Below are 10,759 nucleotides of genomic sequence, written 5' to 3' on the forward strand. Positions count from 1 at the left end.
AGAGTAGAGTTTATCATTATTCAATGTATTATAGAAATTATGATTAGAATCTCGAAAAAAAGACAACAACCCATAATTATAAAGAAGGATAATTAAGTTGCTATCAATTAGGACTGTTTATTAGTTAGTTGCTTAACTTTATGAACATCAGCTTAGTTAGTTAGTTATTTATGGCATTTGTCTAAACTTTTTTCCACTTCTTAATTTTCTTCTTATTATTCTTATATTAACTAACATGATGTTGCCAAAAGAATTCCTCAACTGTAGAAAGCTCCTCAAAAAGAGAAATTTCTGCAAACGTGAAAGATTGAGTAACTGTGAAAACGCAAGGTTGCGTCATACAACACAAGCTTGACCCTTTATAAAATAAAAATGCATAAAAATAATATAAACCTTTCGTCCTAAAATTAATTGATATAATTAATTAAGAGTAATAGTCCATCAATTATATATGTTAGTCAAAGCTATATGTAAATAATTTAAGTACACTACTCTTACAACATTTTGTGCATATGACATTGGACTTTTGATATGTCTTTGTGTCTCAGTAGATAAAAATAGCATAATGTTGGATTTCTTTTATAAAGTTAGATTTTGTGGGGTCTAAGGATTAAACAATAAACTATCTAATTATAAGATTAATTTACCATTTATATTAGATCCAAGTATATTTTACTTTTTCATTTTAACATTTTGTTAAGGTGTTGGGCACTTAGGCACAAAAGGGAACAAATTTATTTCACAAATGATTATTCGTTGTAGTTGTTCGTTGAAAGTTATTAATAATACTTGTTCTTCTATATAATTATATTTATACAATGAACAATAATTATAAAAACTACATAAGGCGAATTACTATTACTCCAATAAATAGTATCTTAAAAAGATAAGTATATATCTTTAAGATCTCAAATTGTTAGACCAAAACTTTTAAATTATAGTCGAGTTACTCACGATCTACACTAACTGTAATAGTTGCAAACAAATTATTATTACTCATATTAAACACAATGAAGGAATGTAGGGTGTACCATGCATGTATCTCTTTGTGATTCTTTATCTCTAATACAAACAACATAGAAAAAACAATACTCTCTCCATTCTTTAAGATATTTTATCAATGAGATTTTGCACATAAATTAAAAAATAACAAATTTATTTAAATTATATGGATAATATTAAAAGAGAGTTCAAATATATAAATCAGATAAAAATAAAAAAATAATAGGCACACTTTTATAAAAGAAATTATAGCTAAGTAAATGAGACCGACTAAAAAGAAATACATAGTAATATAATAGGTCGAGACTATAGAGGGACTGGTACAATTGAGAAGACATTTATTTATGGCATTTTCTTTTCATTAGACAAAAATTGACTTATGAATTTGTTGATAATGACGTCCACCTCCCATAATTGGTCTAGACAATCTTGTGGGTAACAACAAATCTTGTGGGTAACAACAGGGCTTGTTATTTGGGAATTATTATTTGTCGCCACCTTTTTCATTTTATCGCCACCCCCCTTCTAACAAAATTATCATATTACCCCTAGATTAAAAAAAATTACAAAAGTGCCACTTAAGTTAAAAAATGTTTAAGAAATGTAAATGGCACTTAATAACATTGTTATCGCTTAATAACATTATTATCGGAATTATATATATATTGAATTTTCAGAGGCTTTATGGTAGTATATTCGAATTCAAACACGATACCTTCTCTCTAAAAACTCTCTAAAAACAATACGTAAAGTTAAACAAGCTAGAACTCTAGATCGAACATCAATGGCATACCAAGACGTGCATGATAACGATCCGGTAAGTAATTAATCGGTTCGATTTTTGCAAAAAAAAAAAAAAAAAAAAATAGGAACGTAGTTGCACAAACCAGTCGCACAAAACGTGCGACTGGTTCGTGCGACTGCTTCAAAATTTTTTTTTTTTTTTTTTGTATTTGAATAAAAAAAAAAATAAATAGAAGTCGCACAAAACGTTTTGTGCGACTTCTATTTATTTATTTTTTTTAACTTCGAATTATAAAATTTATTTTGTTTAATTAAATTATTTTATTTTAATCTATTGTTGTGCTATAATAATGGTATTTTATTATAATTATTTTGTAGAAATAATTATTTTTTAAGTTATTATTATTTTGATATATTATGATAATGTTATTATAATTATTATTTGCAGGACTTTGAAAATTTAGGAGATAATATAGATTATTCTGATAGATTTGTTACCGATAGAGAATTTGATTCTGTAGATGATTTACATACTTGGGCTAATGAGATAGCACTAACAATTGGATTTCAATTTACACGTGCTTCATATAAAAAAAAAGAAGGGCGTTCTAGAGTGAGTCTGTACTTAAGATGTCACCGTTACGATAAAAGAAGTGTTGATTTGCATAACTTAGACAATGCTCCCCGACCAGGTTCCAAAAGTAGGGGTTGTGGGTGTAAATTTATGATTTTAGGAACTAGTCGTAACCCAAAGGAAAGACCTTGGACGGTTAGAGTGTTTCCTGGTGAAAAAGGAATACATAACCATCCGTTCTTCATGTACATAGATGGTCAAATAAGAGTAAATAGGATGACTGTGGATATCAGGCAGCACATACGAGATCTAAGTGCAACTAGCATGCAACCAGCATTTATAATGTCTTCAATTAGAAGAAATTTTCCTCGTTTTTATGCTAGTATGAATCAAATTTACAATGAGAGACAGTCAATGAGGAGAGAAGAGATGGATGGTAGGACTCCTCTTCAACACTGTCTGTATATGGCCACGGAGCATAATTATGTAGTTTGGAGGGACTTGGATAGTGAGGATCAGTTGACTAGATTATTGATTGCGAATCCAACTTCTATCTAGATGCTACGTTCGTGGCCCCATGTTGTGTTGATAGACACAACGTACAAAACGAATAAGCAAAAGTGGCCCCTTTGCGAAATCATTGGAATGACGCCAACGAATCATAATTTCTTGGTTGCATTATGTTTGATGCGAGATGAGGCGGCTGTGTCTTATTCTTGGGTGTTGGAGAGGTTGAGGGATATTTACGGGACAGTGCAGACGCCGGATGTAATCGTAACGGATCGGGATGAGGGTTTGTCTGCAGCTATTCATGCTGTCTTTCCAGGTAAACATGTTTTAATTATTAATTATCGTCGATCTATGTATTATATATTTCTGAATTAATTTTAAATTTATGTTTAATGCAGATGTACGACATCTATTATGCGTATGGCATATTGGCAATGACGTGGAGAACATGGTCGATAAATTGTGTGGCGGCAAGAAAAATCAACAGGGCCAGTTATTCAGGCAAACAAAATGGAACCCCTTGGTTAACAGTATGACGATCGCCGATTTTGAAAACAGATGGGAAGGGATTGTGTCCACTTGGTCGACTAGGAACCGGAGAGTCGTGCAATATTTGGCAGGAACATGGATTCCTCATAAAGAGAAATTTGTGCGTGCGTGGACGAATGATTGTTTGCACTTGGGTAACCAGACTACCAGTAGAGTTGAAAGTCAACACTCTTCCTTCAAGTACTACTTGGGTAGCGGTAATAGCTCATTCGATACGCTGTTTAAAAGGGCGCACGCACAAATTACGAATCAACAATCAAAAATAAGACAAGCTCTTGAGGAATCTAAGAATTCCATTTCAATAAACTTATACATATTCTTTGGGTAAACGGGAATCATTATGTTCAGCTTTTAATGAACGATGATTCATCTCCACTGCCGCCAGTCCAACAAAATTGGAGAGCAGCTAACAATTCATGTGCAGATTTAGAAAGACAATATCGTAATAGGATATCACTTTGGAGTAGAATGTGCAACATACAACGACAACAGCATAATAACACCGCCGGAGACGCGGTGAATTTAGATTCTCCATAGTGTTTATATATAATTCAATTGTTCAAACGATTAAAAAGTTGTTCATACATAAAGATTAAATACAACAATTGTTCATACATTACAAAACAGGTAAATGTCTATAAGGGGCTGCGCCCTCTACACTCTTGCCATTCGGAAAACAACTCTCTAAGATCCTCTAAATACATATCAGCAGCATCTCTTTCCCGAGGCGTCATTTGAGCAATAGCTGGCATCCTGAGCAATGGTGCAAGTCGAGTTGGAAATTCAGCAGCAAACTGTAAAACCAGACAATTGCAAAGTCAATACATGTTATGAAACATAAAAATAAAATACATGATTAGGAATACTAACATATTCGACTCTGTTATCAGCAGCACCAAACGCAGCAGCAGGTCCTTCACCTGGGATGAGAAAACAGTGGGAAGACACTCTAAACCAGTCCACGTAATCCGGGGCAGCCTCTGATGGAACCGATGCGCGACGCTGTGCCTGCTCCACTACGCGGGCACAGTAAGGGAACCTACTCCACATCTCCGTAAACATACAGGAAGAAGCGAATGTAACTGAGTAGGAGCCCTGTGCTGGTCGCAGAGCTTGGGTAGGTCTCATAAGTCATGTACGAGGTCTCATAACTGAGTAAAAACAGGTGATACCACCGATATACGAGGTACGTGGGTGCTCGTTCAATAAAGACCTATCATAAGTCAAGTACGGAGTCCACTCCACCTGCTCACAATGAATATAATACATAATCAACATAACATCTCTGCCCTTGACAAGTTAAACAATTAAGTTTGAAGTCATGTACAAAACCTGTGCCTCTGTCATGGCATCCAGTATGCTCCTACAGTCTATCAGTCTGCTCAGCTCGCGGATTGGCTTCGGCGGGGACCACATCTCTGCCCTTGTCTTGTTCGGCATGTCAGCTTGACGCGGATGGGGGCGGAAGGCTGGGAAGTACTCGTAAATCCATGTCTGCAACAGTGTCAGGCAACCAGCAATAGTCTTGCACCCAGTCCTTGTCGCCATCCCCAGTTGGCGATACATGTGAGCAAGCGTCACTGCACCCCAAGCAATATCAGCCTCATCAGCGGTAACAGTAACAACAGGGTGAGGACGCATCCCGACTCTAGTCTTATCCACGAGCAACGTGGAACCTACTATAGCCATGTAGTAGGCGGTACGTTGAGTATCCATAGACTGAGAACGGTGGCATAGCTGCAACAGTGCACCAACATTAATGCTGCCGCTTGTGAAGTGCCCCTTCGCACGCAGCTCCGACAATGGCATACCAAAAAGGCCGGCCAGGCCAAGCTGCCATTCATTATCAGACGGTTGCACGGGAAGTGAACCGTCAATGCCAATTCCCAAGATGCGTTGCACGTCGTGCAACATTATGGTCATCTCCCCCCACGGCATGTGGAAGGTGTTGGTGTCAGGCTGCCACCTTTCCACAAATGCCGTAATGAGAGCACTGTCGATGTGCTGGTGCATTATATACGGCAGCCGACCAAGGGGAGTACCAGGTAACACTCTGTACAATTCATCAGACATGTCCTGAAGTCTAATGATTGAATCCAACGTTTTCTTCCGAGCACGACATTCCAAAATCGGAGGGGTGCGCTCCGATCCCTCAAATATAGCCTTTGCTACGTGCCCACCGTAGCTGGGTATTAAAGTAGTATCAACAGGGCCCCCGGGCTGGGCTGATGTGATTAACCAGTCCGTGTCCGCGGACTGCGATCGCCTCCTCCCCTGTGGAGCCGCATCCTTAGCCTGGCTTACTCCTGCCTGATCAGAAGTGCCACTCGAGCCCTGCCCTCTACTCTTGAACTTAACAGCATGGCCTCTTACGATCGTCCAATCAACAGGATGACATGCAGACTCATCCTGACCAAGAGACTCTTCCCGACTAAGAGACTCGTCGTAATCAGTATCATCGTCACCTGAGCCGACCGTATGACTATGTAGGCTACTTTGGCGCTCAAAGCGACTACGCACTTGCTCTAGGGTACTTGAACGTTGGGCCTGACTATGTATGGCCGCTTGTTCTTGCCTTGCTCGCCTTGCAGATCCCGTAACCCCCCTCTCATGGGGATCACCTCTCAGTAAAGTAGGCCTAGATCTATTGCCGCTTAATAAACCTCTAAAAAACCCTTTTCCTTTACCTTGATTTCCAGCCATTTACTAGAATTTTCATAATTTAAATTAAGACAACATTTTAAATTACTTAAAATCAAATAAATTAAAAACAAGCAACACGTAAAATATTTCACATTTACAAATAATTAAACAATTATTATATTCATAAATATTTAAACAACTCAAATTTAATAAATTAATTACACTAAACAAATTCATTACAATAAAAAAAAAAAAAAATTAAAACCGGTCGCACGAACCGGTCGCACAAAATGTGCGACTGTACAGTCGCACATTTTGTGCGACCGGTTTTATTTTATTTTTTTTTTTTTTCTTTTTCGAATACGTAAATCAATAACTACTTCTTACAACAACATTATCATAATACATATTATTACAACATTTACTAAATAACATTAACTAACAACAAACTCTTTCAAAAATTTAAAAAAAAAAAAAAAAAAAAATTTGGTTTCGGCCCAGTCGCACAAAACGTGCGACTGTACAGTCGCACGTTTTGTGCGACTGGGCCGAATCCAAAATTTTTTTTTTTTTTTTTTTTGCTTCGATTGATTTAAAAAAAACTTACCTCGAATTTTTGTTGACGATTTCGATTCCAAAGTTTTAGCTCCGCTTAATTTTATGTGAAGAATTTGATTTTATGGAAGTGATGAAAGTGTTATTGAGTGGATTTGAAGTGTTTTTATATAAGTTATAAGCTTAGTGGCATTTTCGTAATTTTTTAAATTTCAGGGGTAAAGTCGTAATTTCATTCAAGGGGGTGGCGATAAAATGAAATTGGTGGCGACAAATAAGAAATGGGTTGTTATTTACTCTTTGGTTTCTATCTTCACCTAAAAGGAGTTCTTGTTTTTACATAGAAAAGTTTTATTCACAATTTTGAGAGTAATATTTTGTTATCATAGATTTTTTTAAAATAGTTTGAGAAAAATGTATGCCTTTAACATTTTTAAATTTGAAAGCACTTTGATAAATCAAAGAGATATTTTTCGACAAGAAAAAATTGCTTTGAAATTATTAGTACTTTCTCCATCATTCTTCTTATTTTGCTAATGTATTATTTTAGTCGATTATATATAGTTTATATTACCTCTTTCAGACATGATCCAATTAAAAATACCTACACTTTATTTCACTCTTTTATATGAAAAACCTAATAATTTCATCACTAAAGAACATGACCAAACCTTCATATCCCACTACTCAATTTTTCTCTATTCTTAATTTGCGTGCTAACCCCCTAAATATCAAACTTAGGAAACGAAAAAAATGTATTTTTATTCACATTGGAATACTACGGAAAATATGACCAAACCTACATATCCACGCAAGAGGGCATACTAACTACATAAATAGCGGACATGATTACTTTGTTTTGGTCGTCATTGGCAATTACATATAACGACCAGACGCAGTTGGACACCATGATCAGATAGCGACCAAACATTGGTTGTCGCCATGGAAACCAATTCGCCCAAATGGACGACACCTACAACACCTAAATCCTAAGTTATAAGGTAGCGTACTAAGTTAATGATCTAAATTTATAAGTTGATAGATTCATGCACTACATAATCTCTAAGCAATAGAATAACACGCATGCACGATGGATAAGGGTAGTTGGAGGCATCATATCCGTATTTTAAACTACTGATATCTTCTTGAATTACCTTTTAGTGTTCTTGCCCTCTTGCTTCTCTCGTTTCCTTTATTATTATTATTATTATTATTATTATTATTATTATTATTATTTTGTAGTTGGTTCTACTTAGTTATTTTATTTATAGGCACTATATTTATCTTTCTCGTGTAGTAACGTCTCTCTATCATTCTCAAGTCGGGGGACTCCTTTGACCGCGCTCTCTTTTATGGGTATGAGTTGCCGCCGTCCTTCCCTCCTCAGACCCTGCTCACAGTTTTTCTATAAGTGAGATGTGTTAAATTAGGCTGGACTTATTGTGAATGCCAGCATATTAACGGGGGGACACAAGTGCACACACTTCATAAGCCAAGGAGATATATACCATCCCAAAACCATATGGCAATGGGAAGAAGGTCTTTAATAGCTTATAAAGCATGCACACCATTTTCAATTTATCGATGTGGGATAACTCATCCCAACACCCCCCCTCACATGCGAACCCCCGTCAAGTTCGTATGTGGGAGTAATCAATTAGGGTAGGAACGCCATTCTTTTCGAACCTACCATTTTTAAATTGTTGATCGAACCATCGGCTCTGATACCATGTTAAATTAGGCTGGACTTATTGTGAATGCCAGCATATTAACGGGGGGACACAAGTGCACACACTTCATAAGCCAAGGAGATATATACCATCCAAAAACCATATGGCAATGGGAAGAAGGTCTCTAATAGCTTATAAAGCGTGCACACCATTTTCAATTTATCGATGTGGGATAACTCATCCCAACACAAACTCAAAATTATTAAGATGAAGTATCTTTTTTTCGTATAGTCTCAGATGAACATGTTAGAATAATATCAACAACATATAATATGTAATAATAATAATAATAATAATAATAATAATAATAATAAATATTTAAAAAAAAAAAATTAGCGACTCAGCCGCGGCTCAGTCGCACAAAAACCCGCGACTCGACCGCGGCTTAGTCACGCGCGACTCACCCCTTTAATTTTTTTTAATTTATTTTAAATATTATTATTATTATTATTATTATTATTATTATTATTATTATTATTATAATAATAATAATAATAATTATTATTATTATTATTATTATTATAAAAATAATATTTAAAAAATAGTAATAATAATAATAATAATAAATATTTTTAAAAAATAAAAAAATAAATAAAAATTAGCGACTCAGCCGCGGCTCAGTCACACAAAACCCGCGACTCGACCGCGGCTCAGTCACGCGCGACTCACCCCTTTAATTTTTTTTAATGTATTTTAAATAGTATTATTATTATTATTATTATAAAAATAGTATTTAAAAAATAATAATAATAATAATAATAATAATAATAATAATAATAATAATAATAATAATAATAATAATAATAATAATAATAATAATAATAATAATAATAATAGTAAAGTACTGTGGAAGACGAAGCTTCATTTAAACTAGTCTTAAGGGCCATTATCACCCCTAATCAAGGCGCGTTTGTGGAAGGTCGCAGCATTTTACACAATATTCTCCTGTGCCAAGATGTGGTAAAGCACTATGGAAGACGAAGTTGCATGCCTAGTTGCCTCATCAAAATGGACCTTCGGAAAGCTTACGATACTCTGAGCTGGAACTTCTTAAAGGACATGATGATTGCCCTCAACTTCCCTACCCAGTTTGTAAAGAGGGTTATGACCTGCGTGTCTTCCTCCCAATACTCCCTGATCATGAATGGTAACTCCCTGCAGCCCTACAAGGCTAGACGTGGAGTTAGGTAAGGTGACCCCATGTCTCCACTCCTTTTCTTCATTGGCATGGAGTATCTTTCGAGGGTTCTTAAAGCAACAGGTGAAGCTGAGGAGTTCAAATTCCACCCCAGATGCTCCAAACTGAAACTCAACCACCTTGTATTTGCAGATGACTTGATGTTGTTTTGTAAAGGTGATATGCAACCAATTAAAACCCTCTGCCAAGGGGTGCAGCACTTCTCCTCTAGTTCGGGCTTGGAAGCCAACTACTCTAAATCAGGTATCTACCTTGCAGGGGTCAGTGATAACTTCAGGTTACATGCAGCTAGCACCTTCGACTTTACTTTCTAGAGCCTGTCGGTAAAATACCTAGGCATGCCTCTCACCTCCAAATGATATACAGTTGCAGATTGCGATTACCTCGTGGATAAGATGACTAGTTGGATTCGGTCTTGGATTGCCAAGAATCTTTACTATACAACCAGACTCCAGCTGGTCAACTCGGTCCTCATGAGCATATCTAACTACTGAAGTCAAACAGTTATTCTGCCCCATAGAGTCATAGACCAGATCAATGCGGTGTGCCACTCATACCTTTGGCACGGGGAAATAGAAAATAGAGCCCCAGGGAATATAAAATGGGAGAAGGTTTGTAGGCCTAAAAAGGAAGGAGAGCTTGGAATCTGGAACCTGCAAGTTTGGAACTTAGTAGCTGTGGGCAAAATAGCTTGGCAGCTTAGCATAATGCAGGATTCCCTCTGGGTGAAATGGGTACACGAGGTATATATGAAAGGTGGGAGATGGGATATATTCAATGCACCCATCACTGCTAGTTGGGTGGTCAAAAAGCTGTGTGGGGTAAAGGAAACTCTGAGGGACTGGATGCAAATCCCGAAATATTCCATCAATGCTGTCTACAAAGATCTAATGGGGACTACAGATAGAGTATACTGGACTACAGCAGTGAGGAATCGAGCTGTCATACCCAGAAGCCGTTTTGTGGTCTGGCTCGCTTACCATGATCGACTCAAAACAAAATAACGTCTCAAAAGCATGGGGGTGGTGGAGGATGATTTGTGCCCCATTTGTGGAACACAACCCGAAACGACTGGACATCTTTTCTTCAAATGCAACTTCAGCGCTCAATGCACGAAAGAACTTGTAAACTAGGTGGGAGCAAATTGGAGCATTAGGGATATGAAAGATATACTTCGAAAGCGTCGTCTACCCAAGACAAAATTGCGACTCATGACTGCAATCTTCTGCAACCTTGTTTACGCCATCTGGAAGG

At 36.7% G+C, this 10,759-nt stretch overlaps 3 protein-coding genes across 3 annotated transcripts; 1 reads left to right on the top strand and 2 right to left on the bottom strand.

Annotated features, from left to right (window-relative positions):
- The first annotated feature begins 1,657 nt into the window (after positions 1-1,657).
- LOC130821586 (uncharacterized) lies at positions 1,658-3,916 on the top strand. The gene is made up of 3 exons (XM_057687374.1): positions 1,658-1,819; positions 2,195-2,633; positions 3,804-3,916. The coding sequence occupies exons 1-3, from the start codon at positions 1,787-1,789 to the stop codon at positions 3,914-3,916; spliced, it is 585 nt and encodes a 194-aa protein (XP_057543357.1). The 5' UTR covers positions 1,658-1,786.
- Positions 3,917-4,014: 98 nt separating this feature from the next.
- LOC130821587 (uncharacterized) lies at positions 4,015-4,507 on the bottom strand. Its single transcript, XM_057687375.1, has 2 exons — positions 4,250-4,507; positions 4,015-4,173 (listed from the first exon to the last, which is right to left on the bottom strand). Exons 1-2 carry the CDS (start codon positions 4,505-4,507, stop codon positions 4,015-4,017), a joined length of 417 nt encoding a protein of 138 aa, XP_057543358.1.
- Positions 4,508-4,956: 449 nt separating this feature from the next.
- LOC130821588 (uncharacterized) lies at positions 4,957-6,813 on the bottom strand. Its single transcript, XM_057687376.1, has 4 exons — positions 6,630-6,813; positions 5,588-6,085; positions 5,083-5,212; positions 4,957-5,027 (listed from the first exon to the last, which is right to left on the bottom strand). Exons 2-4 carry the CDS (start codon positions 6,080-6,082, stop codon positions 4,957-4,959), a joined length of 696 nt encoding a protein of 231 aa, XP_057543359.1. The 5' UTR covers positions 6,083-6,085; positions 6,630-6,813.
- Between the last annotated feature and the right edge of the window lie 3,946 nt (positions 6,814-10,759).

This window comes from Amaranthus tricolor, chromosome 8 (genome assembly GCF_026212465.1).
Source record: "Amaranthus tricolor cultivar Red isolate AtriRed21 chromosome 8, ASM2621246v1, whole genome shotgun sequence".
Taxonomy (NCBI): Eukaryota; Viridiplantae; Streptophyta; class Magnoliopsida; order Caryophyllales; family Amaranthaceae; genus Amaranthus; species Amaranthus tricolor.

Coding starts and splice junctions, on each gene's coding strand:
- LOC130821586 (XM_057687374.1), top strand. CDS start 1,787: ATGGCATACCAAGACGTGCATGATAACGATCCG. Junction 1,820..2,194: donor ACGTGCATGATAACGATCCG/GTAAGTAATTAA, acceptor TATTATTTGCAG/GACTTTGAAAATTTAGGAGA. Junction 2,634..3,803: donor GCAGCACATACGAGATCTAA/GTGCAACTAGCA, acceptor ATTCATGTGCAG/ATTTAGAAAGACAATATCGT.
- LOC130821587 (XM_057687375.1), bottom strand. CDS start 4,507: ATGAGACCTACCCAAGCTCTGCGACCAGCACAGGGCTCCTACTCAGTT. Junction 4,174..4,249: donor CTGATAACAGAGTCGAATAT/GTTAGTATTCCT, acceptor CTGGTTTTACAG/TTTGCTGCTGAATTTCCAAC.
- LOC130821588 (XM_057687376.1), bottom strand. CDS start 6,082: ATGGCTGGAAATCAAGGTAAAGGAAAAGGGTTTTTTAGAGGTTTATTA. Junction 5,213..5,587: donor CAGCCCAGCCCGGGGGCCCT/GTTGATACTACT, acceptor AATGAATGGCAG/CTTGGCCTGGCCGGCCTTTT. Junction 5,028..5,082: donor TCAGTCTATGGATACTCAAC/GTACCGCCTACT, acceptor GGATAAGACTAG/AGTCGGGATGCGTCCTCACC.